General features: G+C 34.0%; 1 protein-coding gene across 2 annotated transcripts in view; it reads left to right on the plus strand.

The window, feature by feature from the left end:
* Positions 1-389: 389 nt before the first annotated feature.
* Positions 390-16296, plus strand: part of LOC132914083 (uncharacterized) — a 36895-nt gene continuing 20988 nt past the window's right edge. Inside the window, exon 1 of one of the 2 annotated variants that reach the window (XM_060972902.1) lies at positions 390-1280. In XM_060972902.1, coding sequence (XP_060828885.1) covers positions 1211-1280 — 70 coding nt within the window. In that variant the 5' untranslated portion in view covers positions 390-1210. Of the gene's footprint in view, positions 1281-6457; positions 6904-16296 lie in introns of those variants that run through there. The other variant, XM_060972903.1, reaches the window with a different exon arrangement.

Below are 16296 nucleotides of genomic sequence, written 5' to 3' on the forward strand. Positions count from 1 at the left end.
TACGTCCTAATCGTTAGTGCTTCCAATGTTAAACAATTTTAATTATCAATTCTTCAACTTTATAATAGGCAGCAATTGCTCACACATTTCTTTCAAAAGCTTATTCTTGCTTTAAGACATCTTTTAATCCCGAAAAAGTAACCTGCAAAAAAAGATCCAGTTTCATCTCGAACGCGAGATTATAAATTAAAGAAGCTTGAAATTAGATCGGAGCCATTCCTAATCGAATGTTGCACACCGGTACCGCGGTGGTGTATTTATAACAGGGGGAAGATGGTGCGCGTAGCCGAGAAGCGGCGGTGGTGGGGATAACTAAATTCACGCGGAGCGGGAAGGAAGGGGGGATACGGCGCACGCACACCTATGTAGCCACGGAATTCGGAAGAGCGGCAACTTCAGTGGCATTCGTTTGCGAACCGCGGCACGGTGCGGGTCGCGGTTATTTCCTGGCTCGTTTTCTTCATCTTCAATTTCAACCCCTCGATTCGACTCGCTGTCTTAGTCTTTGACACAGCTCAAAATCAAGTGACTCTTAACGTACAGTCATTCACTATTATCTAACAAAATAGAGATCAAATATTCAACGAATAAAATCACGAACAGAGGAAGGAAAAAGTAAACTGACAAAATTTCCCAAAATTTTCACTTCTCGTGCCTACATTGCCAATTGTGAGCGAGAGTTATTATCCATTGAATAGTACTGTAAAAGTAAACACAAGCTTGTAAGAAGGAACAAAGTATCAAACGGTATTTCATCGCGTTCCTCCTGAGCAAAACTCGTGGAAAGTGCTGTACGCTCCGGTTCACGGTGCACTATTCAGAGGGACGGAACAAGAGAGAGGGAATAAGGGAGGAAGAAAGAGAGAAGTCACGTTTGCTGAAGAAAGGCGTGCTCACGACCGAGCTTTTACGGTCTCGTCTCTTCATTGACGTATCCTGATTTTGACTTTCGACGAATATACATTGTATTTATATATTTTCTTTTTTCCCTCCTCTTTTATTTTATGAATGAGATGTATTATTTTATAAATTAATAATTGGAAAGAAGGTTATTTGCACAACATTAGTTATACGATAGTTCAATGAATGTTGCGCGGATGATTTTGCTTGATCGTTAATCGATGAGTCGCGATTAATATTGGCGGATCTCGAGGATCGAAAGTGAGTGAGTTCAAGTGGTGTAGAAATAGACTGAAGTTTAAGAAAACAGATGAATATGAGGCTCATTGTCAGAGGAACGCTTGTGTTGTTGGTCATTGCCAATGCAGTCTACAGTCAAAGTGAGTACATATTTGCACCTTATTTCATTTTTTTATAATGAATACTTATGTATCATGTACAATACATGAATGTTATTAAAAAAAGATAATTATAAGGCATCTAGTGAGGTATCTTTTATAAAATGTATTCCCTACAGCTAATTTTTAATTAGTATAACTGTAATTATAATGTGAAATATAACGAAAAATAATATTAAACATTTAAAAAGTGGTGACATTCGAAATATTTAGTTGGTAACTCTTCTTTACCTAGGTTCCATTTGTTTAGCTATATAAATCCATGAAAATGTGAATTTACATAAATATCCGTAGTCTAATTATTATTCAAAATGCAAGAAATAAAAATTTTTCAATCATATTATAAAAATAGGAATAGAAATGAAACTTTTTCTTATACAATTACAGTTAAATTAAGGACTAAGCATTTGCCTGTTTACATTTCGTCACTGTATAACTCTGAATGGTTTCGATTAGCTTTTTATTCGATGTAAACACGCAAATGATCCGTCCACGATCCTATTCGTACCGGGCTACTCTTCTGTCTCAATTTCGCGGTACAATCGCCTTTCTGATCATTGATCAAACAGATTTTATTCATAGCATAATGTCATCGTGCTCTGAAATAACTCAAGAGTGTTTTTCTAATGAGTCACGATTGTTCCCGAGTAATATTCGAAATAGGTATTCAATGATTATGAAACAGGTATCGAATGACTGTTCGATATGGAAATGACAGCGTTCAAAAAATGTATATTTGTATGGGCACGTCTACAGGAATAGTATATTGGTTTCAAACCATAAGAATTATAACGAATATTCCATTTTGGATATTTTATCAATTCTTGTATGTTATGCGCAATCTGTACACTTTCGTATCTTCCAATTTGCCATAACTGCATAAATATCCGCAGTCTACTTATGAATTACGCGTTAACTACACGGTAGTACATATTGCTCATCTTAATGGAATTCGAGTTGTATGACTCAGGTGTACTGACCTAAACTATGATCATTTTTAGCCTTAGTCATTCTTAAGGTCAGCCCACCTCCGCGAATTTTTATTTCAAATTACAATCCGTTGACATTGTTACCATATTTTGCTGTTTCACAGTTTTTACTAGTTTATTCTTTTTGCTTCAACTCTTGGGAATATTTCTTAATTTTCTTAAAGCATCAGACGTATAAAATACTGTATCAAAACGATTGATCAAGATTCAAATTGCTGACGAAACTATAAAGATGAATATGTGGGAAACTCATCAACGGGAAATCTTATCTTAAAAGCTCTTTACGTTTTCCTTGGAATTGCATATCCGATGTTAATCCTTTTCAAGCAATTACGTATATTCTGCATTACATTCTCTATACTGTAGCGTTGCTTGATTCCTTCTTAGAAAACGTTTTGAAAGTTTATTACTTTTATACAAAATTTCTTTTCGCTTCAAACTATTACAATTTACTTTAAACAACCATTAATTAAGATCTCTTTAGAGATATTCCAATGATATCGTTAAAAATGTTTCTTTATGAGATATAACATTTCAAGTTTGTAAGTTGGAAGTTTTCTAGCGGATCATCCCCTAAGACGTAAGATTCGTTTTTAAATACAAATTTATGGTTGTAATATTATCGAGGTACATTTCTTAAGCAGAATAGTTTACTGTCTATTACCGCAAGAATAATTGAATATCGAATTTTAATTTTGAAGTGCTATAACAATTATGTTTCTTCGTTCACAGCACAATTTTGCTTATACACTCCGGTATTTACAGAATATCATAAATATAAGAAATGGATTTAAAAATCTAGTCTGAAAGATCCTCTTTTTACAAAAATATTTCCTAATATTTCGAAATTCCTTTTCTTTCACTTACAGCGCAACTTTATCTTGTAGTAATCAGCATTGCGCGCAGTTCGCAAGAAATTCAATTCACGTCTAATTTTCACTCAAAATCTCCAAGGAATACCATCGTCGATCAATTCATCGATCTTTCATCGAGCATAGAAACGTGTATTTCATGGGGTATGATGGAGACTATGATGGAGAGTTTCTGCCAGTAGTGTAATTACCACCTTGCTCAAGATCGCGTTTTCTTGTTGCTCATTTCGTTTTCCACCGTGGTTCGCACAAGCCATCATCGACTTCCACCAAAAGAACAAATCGCTTGCTAGCCGACATGCTCCATCTTTCCGCGGTACGCTTGGAAATTAGAGGAGAGCGAAACGAGCCGCGTTGCGGTCGCTCTTCGAATAAGAAACATTTTTTCCTACCAGCCTAATGGTCCTCCGACGGTCCCTTTTTTTATCCTGTTTCACCAAGGTGTAAATGGACCGACGCAGAAAAGTTCGAATCTTTTCTTACTTCTCAGGCGAATCCAATTGAAAATGGATAAAGAGCGATCGATAATATATTGACCAAATATAATAAAATTTCGGAGACCTTGGTATCTTGGTTAAAATAGAGAATACGGTTGCTTTGGTAAATGATTTCTTTTGACAGAGATTTTTGGAATTTTTTAATAGGCGTAATTATTTGTTCTTGCGGGGATCGAAAGAAGATTAGATTGTAGTCGATAATATACAGAAATGTAAAGAGGGTAAAAGGATTATTTGATATCTCGAGGAGGATAATACTACGTAGGAAACCACTTGGAAGGAAAATTTGACGCGATCGTTTATTTATTATTCTTCACTTTAGCGTGGTTAACTCTTTCCCGTTGTGTTTCCTAATGGATGTACGCCCGCGCACACGCGCTTTGTTCCGTACTGAAAGAGAAAATACATCAAGAGTTATATATCGCGGTGATTTCGATAGCAGCGCTGTCGCCAAAGAGATGATTGATGATTTCTCCCTGAGACGCACAGGTAAACAGGATCGTTCGAAGACGATGGGAACTATGTTCTTTTTCCTCGGTGTTACGATGCATTCGTGATTAATGGCCGTGATATTTAATCTAATCCGGTGTAAACAGGTGCCACGAAAAAGTGTTTAATCCTTCGTTCAACGGTTCAAGTTGAAGAACTGTAATTAAGATTTTATACTTATTATTTTATTATATTTGTACGATTACTTTTGTTGACAGACAAATTGTCTTTCATACGAAAAGTTTTCCGATGTGAATTTTATACTTCTAATATTATACTTCTCTTTTAAAAAAAAGAAAACTTCTTGTCATATTAAAATTTCTTTTAAAGAAGCAATCTAATAAATCTCATAAAAAAATAATCCTCTGAATCGTAAACGAATCACGGTCGTTTCCGGAAACCATTCGCCTCAATAACGCGTGATTATGCTCGGCTCTCTTCATTCATCTGAATTGTGGCGAAAGTGGCATCAACGATAACGATCGACCTGTTGTTTCAAGGGTAGCACGCCTCAAAGGGCAGATGCACCATGAACCTGTTTTTGAAACGATTACTCTACATACAGTGGTTACAGAAAGTATTTGAACATCATTGTATTTATTATAGACATTTGCATAATAATTGTTCAAGTCCAAGTATATTTAATTCCGTACCATTTAGTAGTATTTTCATATAGTTACAAAATTTTGGTATTATGAAAGTGAAATGTAGGACTCGATATGTTCTTGTACGTTTATTCTCAAAATACACTTGGTACTTCATCTATATTTTCCACGTATTTATTTGTATAAAGATTTCTAAATATTTTCCGAAACAGCCTGCTCGTTCGTATTTTCAATTTATTTGTTTTCACAAAATTCCACTAACGCAATTTGTTTCTTCATATTTTTTAGTTTATTTGTTCGTATAAAATTACTAAGACTTTTTTTCCAGATAATTTATTCTCCTAAAATAATAAATTTTCTAAAATAATTATTCGTTCCAATAAAATTCAAGGCAATGATTTTCTGTAAATATTCATGTAAATTCTAAGAAGCAGACGACGAAAGGAACAATAGGGGTTGTAACTTTTGTAGCATACTGTACCAATCAATTCATCGCGTCGATTGCGCTCGTGCGCACGTGGGCCGACGTTTTATAAAACACAGTTGGCTAGGGTTCGAAAACTGTGTACAAGCCTCTCGTAATTCATAAGAAATGTTAAATTTAGGAACATCGTGGGAGGCCGGATTATGGTCCCCCTTTGAATATCACATCCTAAGTATTCTTTCTTGAAGGGCCCCAGATCGTATCGCGAATCTTTCTCAGACAGATGGCTCTTGAAATCCTCTAAAGCATATGTCCTGCAGGATACGGGAGGTCCCCCTTCTCTAGATTAATTCATAATACTTTATAATAGAAGGTTAGGTACCGGAAAAGGTATGTGCGTATGTGCATTTTTAGAATAAAATTCAAATGTTCTGATCTTCTTTAACTTTAATTTTGTGGAAACAAATAAATTGAAAATACGAACGAGCAAACTGTTTCGAAAAATATTTAGAAAACTTTATACAAATAAATAGGTGGAAAATATAGATGAAGTTCCGAGTATATTTTGAGAATAAATGTAATTTTATTCGACGTAGAAATCGTCATTTAATTCTGTTCGCCTGAACATCTTTTTCGAAATAGTTTGAAATAGTTTGAATCCAAGTTCTCATTTTCGATGACAGATGAACGTTCTGAACGCGACTCGTCATCTAACGATTCATTTCCTTCTTTAAACCGTCCAAATCATTTTTACGCTATTTTTTTTGCCAACAGCACCTTCTTCATGTACACAAATGCGTCTTACCTCATTTATTGTTGTATTTCCAAGTTCAAACTGGTATAGTAGGAAAGCATAAATTTTTAACTCCCCGCTATCCATGTTTATTGTTGTGTGAAGTTTAAACAACGGAATGTCAAAACAATTGAGAACAGTGAAACATCTATACCAACTACAAAGATCAAACTTTCCACTGAAATAAATTTCATGCATTACGCTTACCAATTACTGCACAAAATTTAATTTGTTGTTATTATTAACATATTATTAACAAGAACCAATTTTTACAAACTTTTAGGAACTTTTTCCGGTATCTAATATGATTACATTACTCATAGTATTTTATAGAAACTATATTTCATAGTAAATTTATAATATTTTAGAATATTTTATTACTGTATTATTCATATTGTGCTCTAGTAATTTCGTAATATTTTAAAATACTTTAAAATAATACTGTAATCGATATTTCATAGTTTTCCTATGTAGTATTATTCCTATGTATGTACTATACCTCTAGAAATCAAAGTAACTAACTAGACTACAATTAGAGAAAACTAACCTAAGTGGGAGGTTAAGTTGTCATTATTAAATGCTATAAAGGATACAGGAAGTACTCTTCTTTCTAGAAACTGAAAAATGAAAAAAGATGATTATCTATCTTTGGCTTTAATAAATTCCCCGAAGGAGTTAAACACGATGCAATTTTGCACCGAAACGTGGAATAAAACTGAGAAATCTGGTGGAACAAGCAGGTATATTGCGTTTTATAATAGCGGATCGTTGTAGGTGGCTGCCTGAGGGATAGTATTGGCGGTGAGATTGTCTGGGAACTATCGAAGTATAATATTGCACAGTGTGTAGGCAGAATATAATTGATATGCAAATGTGTCTTTCAAGCTGGATACCAACGACGATGCAACGTTAACAGCTAATATGATCGACGAAAAGGTTCGTTGTTCTGTCTCGCTACTTCAAATGCTATTTCTATTATTCCATAAACTATTTCGTTGCTCAACTATGCATTAGGTTATATAATAAATTTCGTCGCATTTCTTCAGAAGAACGTCAAAAACTTGTATATATGTGAGATCTATTTATCTCTTTAAGTACCGGATTTTCTTTAATCTGTAACAAAAGTTAGTAATATTTAGTTAAACGTTAGTAGGAAAATAATTACTCAGTTTACTAACAACTTGTTGAGGATACAATGGTGTGCGTGTCAACATCAAGCGTGAAAAGGTTAACTTGTACAATTATTTAAGTTTGCCTATATTTAATATCTCTGTATATGTATTTTCAAATTTCATTAATATGATCATTACATTGAGGACTTTTATATAATTATAGGAAATTGGAAAGCACAAAATTACACATAATATGTACGTAATATGAAAAAATATATAAAGTATTCAAAGTATACTGCTTCCTGTAATACGTGCTAGGTAAAACAATTTTTTAAATTATATCCTCAAAAATACGTAATTGTATAAAAGGCAACAGTCTATACATAACACAATATATTCATCAAATTAATTTCCTATAAGTCTTCGAATACTTATGTATACAAACCACTATGTATACCTACAAATTCATATAGGTATGTGATGAATAAAAAAAAACAAGAAACGTATCATACGTTGATACCGGTTTAGGCTGAAAACCGCCTCTCGATTTCCAAAGATCGGCTCATTGTTCAGCAGCCGGTGGTGCGCAGCTCGCTTCCTTTGTCTCTTAGGCGATTCAATGGCTTCGACATTTCGCGTCCGACACGAAGCCCTCCGTCTGTGTTTCCCACAGTTCGTTCCGTGGCCCGTTCCGTTTTGCCGCGCAAATGTTCGATCGCTCGGAAAATAACGAAAGATGTCGAGGAACCAGGACACAAAATCTCCTCTCAGCATTCTTTCCTGACCACAACGATGCTCGCGAGTTGGCCGTGTTTTTTTCTTCGCCCGCTGTGAAATCGATTTGTTTGTATGAAGAAACAGGATGCACCCTTTTGATACATTCAGGAGGAGCTTGTTTCCTGTTTCATGAAAACAATTTATTGCTAGTTATAGTGGAATTTACAGTTGAATTTGTTTGTAGGTTTTGTTTTATTTATGGATCTTTGGCGAAGATTGGGATTGTAGTAGAGGATTGAGTTTTAAGGCAATAGAGAGTAAGGCGTTAAAGGTAATTTTTTATAAGAAGAATATATAGCATTGAAACTTTAATGCGAGTTCGTTGACTTTCTTGCAGTTTTTTTTTTAAATTACTACATAGATTGAAAACATTTCTACAGCCGAAATTTCTCAAAGTAATTACATATTTGGAACTTCAGTAATAAAACAAAATTCTCCACCCCGTTTCTTCCCTCCCCTTTACCACATAAAAATTTTGTCAACGTGACTTCGAAAATATTTAACGCTGTTCGAATAATTCATTAACCAAGGGAAACATAGAGAGTGCATAAGTGACGCGAAACGCATTCATCTTCGTGTGGCTGGCTGAATCTTTGAACAGGCTGAATTTCAGTATCTCGAAGGATCCCTCGAATGGATTCTAATACTTTCGATTCGTATGTACCATGGGGTCCTGTAAATCACCCCGTCGAGACTAGAACCAACCCTCGGCCAATCGATAGAAACCTTTGCTTAAAAAAGAAACTGCACGTATGAACAGTGGTGCTATTGTAATGAACAGGTTTTGGGGGATGCAACTACGTTGTGCACTACCCCTCTGAAGTTTCGAGTGTCGCTTTGTAATTCGAAGCACTGAGCTTCTTGAATTTTGAAAGAATATTGATTATTTAGAAAAATAAAAAAGTGACTATTTAAAAAATATAAAAAGGGATATACAACATAATATACATAATAGTTATGTAATTAAAGTTTCATAAACATAGTTAAGAAAATAGAGCTTAAAGATTCGTTTTACCTATCAAAAATTATAACTAGCATCTTACTCTAGATATTTCCTATATTTTTGTATAATGTATTTATCCTGTGCATTTTCTAAGTTTTGCATAAACACATAAATATCCATAAGTTCAGTCAAATATTATATTATGTTTCTTTTATATTTCTCAAATAATCAATTTTTATTATACTTTTCCAAATAATCACTATTTTTTTTTTTCAAATGTAAGGAACAAATAGGGAATTACAAATAGCTAAATAACAAATAGGCAATAATTACCAGTTACTCCCACAAACCGCAAATGCCATTTTAAATACCAAGAAGAAGAAAGCTTCGAACCTTTCTTTAAAAGGAAGGGTTAAGCAAAAAGGACAAGAAAAGGGAACAAAACAAAGATTCCTTGACAATCCGTGCACGCAATTGTCGCGTGTTTTCCACGCGTAATGACCACGTACAAAATGTCCTTTGATTAAGAGGAACAAAGTCGACCAGGTGCTTTCTGGTTCGCGTGTCACGAGCCTTCGTTATAACCTTCTTTTTCTTTTGGTCATCAGAAGGATTGAATATTCACGGTATGATGGCAAGGGTATGCAAGAATGGTGGACGATTCGGAAGTAGGTGGCGGAGCTTATGGCAGATGTTTCGTTCCATCAGAAGTATCACGGAATTCTTTCACTCCTTTGCACCCTAATATGGCACACGCGCCCTTTATTATCGTAGAAAATACCAGACAATTCCTTCCTTTATTCTTTCTCATTTTTTCCTCTTACAATATTTTTTCTTATTTCTTTTTTATTGTTCTTGTTCCGTCCAAAGTGGACGCCGCTCTCGCAGCAGCTTGCAATTTCTATTATGCAATTTTCCTTAGGGGAGTTTTTTTGCGCGGTCGCTGGATTTTAGAAGACACGCAAGATGCAAATTCCTTTGTTGTTTCTTAAACAATTTCTTGCGAAGGATTAGGGAGAAATAGAAGTTCCTACGTTTTTGGTTTTTATTTTACGTTTCGATCCACTTTTTGAGAAATACGTAGCATGTACATGTTCGTTTAGTTCTTGATATATACTATTTTAGAATTTAGTACAATGATTCACTTATTATATCAGATTTGCTTTTATCGTGTGTACTTATATGAAGATCATAGGAGAAAAATATTGTAATTACGTTTTTGTTAATTTGCTGAGTTTAACGTTGCTTTCGGATCGATCAGCAGAATTTTAATATGACATTACTGAAAATGAAAATAATTTAAATATCACTCATTTTCTTTAATACTTTCCATGAGATTTGTTAGATCGCAAATAGTTATCAATATGTGTTAATCGATAGTCGAATTGTAACTAAATAATAATTAAATAGGGAAGAGGTATAACTTGTCCCAATTGGATGGACCACCCTGTACAAGTATCTGTTTATCCAGCGTTCCCACTTTAATGACACATGCACACGCAACATGAACGCTGAAAGTTCGGCACGAGCTATGGGTGAGAGACTGGTTTTCATGGCTTACGATTCTGGACAATGCACGAGCGTATGTGCATGCGAACTTACGCACGGGATGCATTATGAACATAAGTGGCCGCGTACTTGCAATCTTCCTTTGGCAACCTCTGAATGCGTTCTGCTTTCATACACTATAATACATTCATACATACATTTATGTTACTTACGACATGTGGACGTTTATTCGAACAGATTACATTTCTTCAGATTTCTCAATTACATTTATATTTCACAACAGAATTACGAAACTGATCCAAATAACCAAAATTATATACTTGGAATTTTATAGATTTGCTGTAGAACATCTTTGCTCGTTCGTTGGAAAAGATTATGTCTCATCAGATATTTCAATTACATTTTATTCGAGACTTCTACTAAAGTAATCTAGATAATCATTTTTAAATTATTTATACATACAATTATATTAGTATTTATATGTACAATCGTAATTTTTCATAGAAATTTTATAGATTCGTTGAGACACATTTTAAATGGTATTTTGCGAAATACGAAGCTTGTTTCTTCTCTTTCGAAGGTTCAAATTTGGCGGGCCAAACTGTGATTAGCAATTGTTGCAAATATTTATTTTATTATTTATTCTAATACTTGATCGTTTGCTTGACACGGTTTCCGGTTTACATCCTATAATATAAAATAACTCATTTATTTAATTATATTGTAATGGAATATTTAATTATCAACATTACTTCTACATTACTTCAATGAGTTGGAAATACGTAGAAAGTTGATTCATAGATAGATTTGTTTTGCGTAAGCTATCTTGCTTATAAAGAATATCTCATGATATTTACCTATCACTACCTTACGTACTAATATTCTATTGTATTATATTATCTTATCTAATTAAATGCACTTACATTATCTTTAAATTACTAGAGATACTAATTAATCCTGTTGAATTGCAAGTTAGTCAGCTGATCTCTTTATACAAAAGTTTCTCTTTCCTGTTTTTTTTTCTTTTTTTTTTTTAAGAAAGAAATTATGAATAATAGTTCTTACGAATGTCAATGTACTACCTTTTCCATTTGAAACATACCAGAAACGGGCTGGTTACGGTAAGGTGACTCCACGCGAAACCTTAATAATCATCCGAGACCCCCAGCAGACCAAAAGCATGACCCGTAACCGGATAGATATTATAATAAACGATACACTAAGTAAAGTTTAGACTGCTAAAAGGTCTTCTTCTTCATATTTTAACAACAGGACGTGCATTCATATTTCACATATTTCAACCTTGCTGCGTAAGAAGATACGAACTGATTAGATTAGGTTAGGTTTACAGAAAATAAGTAATTTGTTCGTTCATATACATTTACATATTAGTACTCCTACAATCTATCAAGTGAAAATATTAGGAACATTATTGAATTGCGCTGATTTTATTACTACTTTTCTTAAATTGAGTAGTTTATTGATCTAAGAAAGATTTTAAAATTATAATACAGAACCTTTTTTGATTCTAAGTAACTTTTTCACAACTAATATTATTTAATTAAGAAATTTACTTCCATTTTTAGAAACCAATTTTTTTTTATTTTACTATATTTTTACTTATACTTACTTAACTTTGATAATACGAAACTATGTACTAAAATAATATGAGGTAATATAGAAGTATCTCAGTTTATAATACCTCTGAGAGATCCTATATGCCAGTGTCATAAATATTCTCATTATATTTCTCAATCATCAGAATTGTTGTTTCCTAATTCCTAATCTAATTTAACCATGTACGCGTTTACATTTTCCCATGTTTCTTCCTCACAATACTATCTTATCTCACGTATTGTTAAAGTCACAAAACATCGAGAAATCTTCCTGACGAGATGATATAACCTCAAAAGAAAAAGGCACGAAGCGTACGATAAGCCAAAGTATTGCAGTTTTTCCTCTATATTATGTTACAATAGTTAGCTATCACAGTATTTATTGATTTATGAAATGTTTTATAAAATTTATAAAATGACGTATTTGTAAACTGACCAGGAAACCGGAATAAAGACCTTTTTTTAAAGAAAATATCAACTAAACTTTAATCTTCTTTCGAGATTAATTAGCAGTTTAGCAGTTTTTGATTTATGCCGAACAATGACACTGGAGGAACTCGATATTTTGTAAGAAGCATCACTGACCCAAATTCCTGTTAACCACCGGTCGAAAGAGCTTCAGAATTACCGTTGATGATAGACCGCAGGACGACGAAGCTAAAGAAAAAAAAAAGAGGATTGGACCCTAGAAAAATGCGAATGGAGCGAAGAATAGGGAGTTTCTTAGGTCACGCGAATTATTCTTCTTTTTTATGTTGAATGACAAATTTGCTTTGGAATTCTCGCTTCAGCTAATCACTATGCCCGAAGGAATTTTCAGACAAATAATGTGGGGATTTTACACGCGATGTGGACTGTCTATATTCAAGATGGCGGAGATACCAGGTGTTCAGGATAATAATACCTAATTTAGGTTAGAAATGATAGAATTTCGAAACACGAATTCTCGTACTATTTAATCGTTGGGGTAGGAATTCTCTTTTATTAGAAAACCAGAGAACCATTATGTGTCGCGTTTTTTGCATTTAATTCCGGTTACAATATTTGCATTTTCTACATCGTTTTATAGGCTTTGTTATTGGTTTGTAATATATGTTCGTCGTATCAATTTTAAAATAAATTTTTTCCTTCTTCGACAGATACCTTTGGATTTTTTATCTTCCACATATACATATGAATGTATCGTATGAGAATAATTCAAATGGTTAAAATATTATACCGTTAGCCAAGACGTTGATCTAGCCTCTCCTATTCTAACCTAGGCCAGGCATCCGCGGATTACAAGAGACTTCCGGTCTACTCCTTCTGATGGTCATTGTTGCACCGGGCAGCGAGTGTGACGACCCGACAGCCTCGATCCGTTCTTTCTAAACGCCTTTCCTCCTCCACATCATCAATTATTCTTTTTACAGCGTAATCTCCTCTAACCCAACTACGCCGTACAACAAATTTTGTTTTAAAGCGAAAATACTGTTAAATACAAACTCGAAATCTAACCTGATCTAATTGAAATGTAAACTGACAAATTTAGTCAGGATTAAATTCTCTAAACTCAAAAGTAGTGTTTTTAAATTCCACTTGTTTACCATCAGAGAGCACAGAGATCGATCAAAAATTGTTGGTGTTCTAAAACAAAGTTTTAGCAGCCTATAATTCGGCTAGGTTAGATTAGACATGTGTTTAAGTTGAATTAGGATTTTGAATTAAATTTCGTTTAAATTTTGCTAGATTTGACTTCAAGTTAAACTGCTGCTTTTAGATTCTGCTCGTGTGTTGTCAGTCAAACATAGTCAGTACTGTAAAACAAAGTTAGTTCAACCAAGTCATATCCTATTCGTTTTCCGTTTTTCTTTCCTTCTTCTCTCTTTCCCCCTTTTCTTTTCAAACATCCGTGAGCAATCGACAGAGAAATGAGAACTGGAGAGGTTCTACAGGGTGCGGCACTTGCTCCCGCCACTCTTGTCCCTTCTTCTTTCGCTCTTTTCTCTCGTCCCACGATCGAGATTTGCTTTCGTGTTCTCACGCATTCACGTTTCCATGCACGATCCATCGATATAATTTTCAGGTCAACGCGTTTGATTCTACCAGCAGGTTGTCGTGATCTCGTTCAGTCCGCGAGATCCTTTTGGTATTTCCTCCAGCCATTCAAGTTGGAGGTGGAGGAAACAGCGAAACACAGTTCACTCGAGGAATGCTCCGTGAGTCATCTGCGATATTTACATGGTAATTTCTCTTTTAACGATTGTTTCCACGTGGATTAGTCAGCTGGTCTATATTAAGTTCCTTTTTAGTAATTCAGATTTGTGTGGAATGGAATTGTTCAGTTCTTTTTAATTATTTACTTCCACTTTTTCCTATTCAAGCGTGGGAACATTTCAGAATCACAAATAAAGAAATATAAACACATTTCTATCGATTTTTGTCAACTTTGTACTAATTTCAGTAATCAGCGAAGATTTCTAATAGTCTCAGAACATATTGAACGCGAAATTGAAAATTTTGTATTAATATCTAATTTTGTTCAGATTTTAGATATATTTTTGACATTAAAAAATACAATTGGATTGAAAATGATTGAAAGAATTGCATAGCAGAGTTAAATGTTATAATAAATACAATGGTGTACCAGTACTTCCTATAGGCACCAAATTCAAAGATGCTGTATTCTCCTTTTGAGACACAATGAGCAAGTCTGATGTCTGTATTCCCTAGAAAGTATACGAGGCATCCACGAGGCATGATTCTTACTTCGAGTGAAAGACGAACATTAGTCGCTTACTTCCGTATAACTCGTCATATTCCTATTGTCAAGGTGTATACACAGTGGTCGGGAAAAATTTGCACCGTTTGTTTGGCTGAGACTTAATTCGCTATCTTATCTTAGCTGAGTTCTTGGAAGTTCACCGTTTTCTTTGATCATACGTATAGGTATCTAATCTTCAGTTGTAAAAATATATACGCACCGATCAGCGAATTCTTTAAGCAGAAGATACTTTCTAAGAAATTATTAAGATATTTAAGGGAAGTTTATCATCGATAGCGTTGGATTTTGAGTAAAATGATGACACTTTGTGCGATTGCATTCTGAATGGCTCATCGGTTGGGAAAACCGAATAAGGTACAATGTTATCCTTGTGTCATGTTATAAAAATGTTCACTTTATTTCGAGCTAAATATAAATATACAGTGATCCATAAAGATCCTCCTATACCTTAGAAAAAAATTATTTTTATTTATTTCTCGCATGTATGAAATGTTCAAACGTTTCTGGTATGGTAGCTGCACATTTACTGTTTTACTTTTGATAAGGATAACTGTATAGATTTAAGTTGAACAGATTACAAGCTATAATTCCAAAAGATGCAATGAATTGTATATTTTATATCTGTTCAATGGAAACGCATGCCTAACTTGACAATCGATGCATGTATAATATAATTTGAACAAACGATTACAGTAGATGCTTTCTTATGTTTTTAGGTATTTTATAGAAAAATTATCATAAGCATTCGCAGTTTGAAGATTATTAAGACCAAAGTGAATTAAATTAAACTAAAACAGTTCCAATGAACCATGCAAATTACAGTTAATTGAACCTACTTTCCAAGAGATCAAGAATTGAACGATACTACATATAATCTGTATTATGAAATAATATTTCCTAACTAAAGTGTTATAATCCATAAATAGCTATATCTATTCCTACAAATTTCTCCATCCTTCCAATGATATCTTCATCATTTTCTAGCTCTCACGTATTTTAAATAAAAAATTCTATAAATGTTCACTGTTTGGAAATTGGGCTCAGAAACGAATAAAATTGGTCTGAAAAGATTCTATTGATCCATGAGATACAAGTTGAAACTAATTAATCCTAGTTTCCAAAGGATCTAGAGTTGAACGATACTATCTACATTATAGAATAATATTTCCCAACTAAAGTATTATAATCTGCAAATAGCTATGGCATTTTCGTCAACGTCTTCTAGTCCTCCTGCATTTTAAGCAAAAAATTGTATAAATATCCACGGTCTGGAAATAAGGCTGTGAAATGAATAAAATTGGTCTAAAGAGATTCCATTGAACCGTAAGATGCAAGTTGCAATTAATTAATCCTAGCTTACAAAGGGTCACAAAGAGTTGAACGACCCGTTGGCGCAAGGTCGTTCAACTGATGTCTCCTTTTTCGCTTGAGAATTAGCGGCGCACGTGTACTGGTGTTTTGACGCAGCTGATTTTAATAGCCGATTGTGTCTATCGAGGTTTGCGGTTCCAATTAACGTGTTTAAATATAACTAACGATGGTTGGGTAATCGTAGCCGTGAACTGCATCGTTAAAACACGTATTAAAGAGCGAACTAGGCTCGGGCAA

This window comes from Bombus pascuorum, chromosome 14, assembly GCF_905332965.1.
Source record: "Bombus pascuorum chromosome 14, iyBomPasc1.1, whole genome shotgun sequence".
Taxonomy (NCBI): Eukaryota; Metazoa; Arthropoda; class Insecta; order Hymenoptera; family Apidae; genus Bombus; species Bombus pascuorum.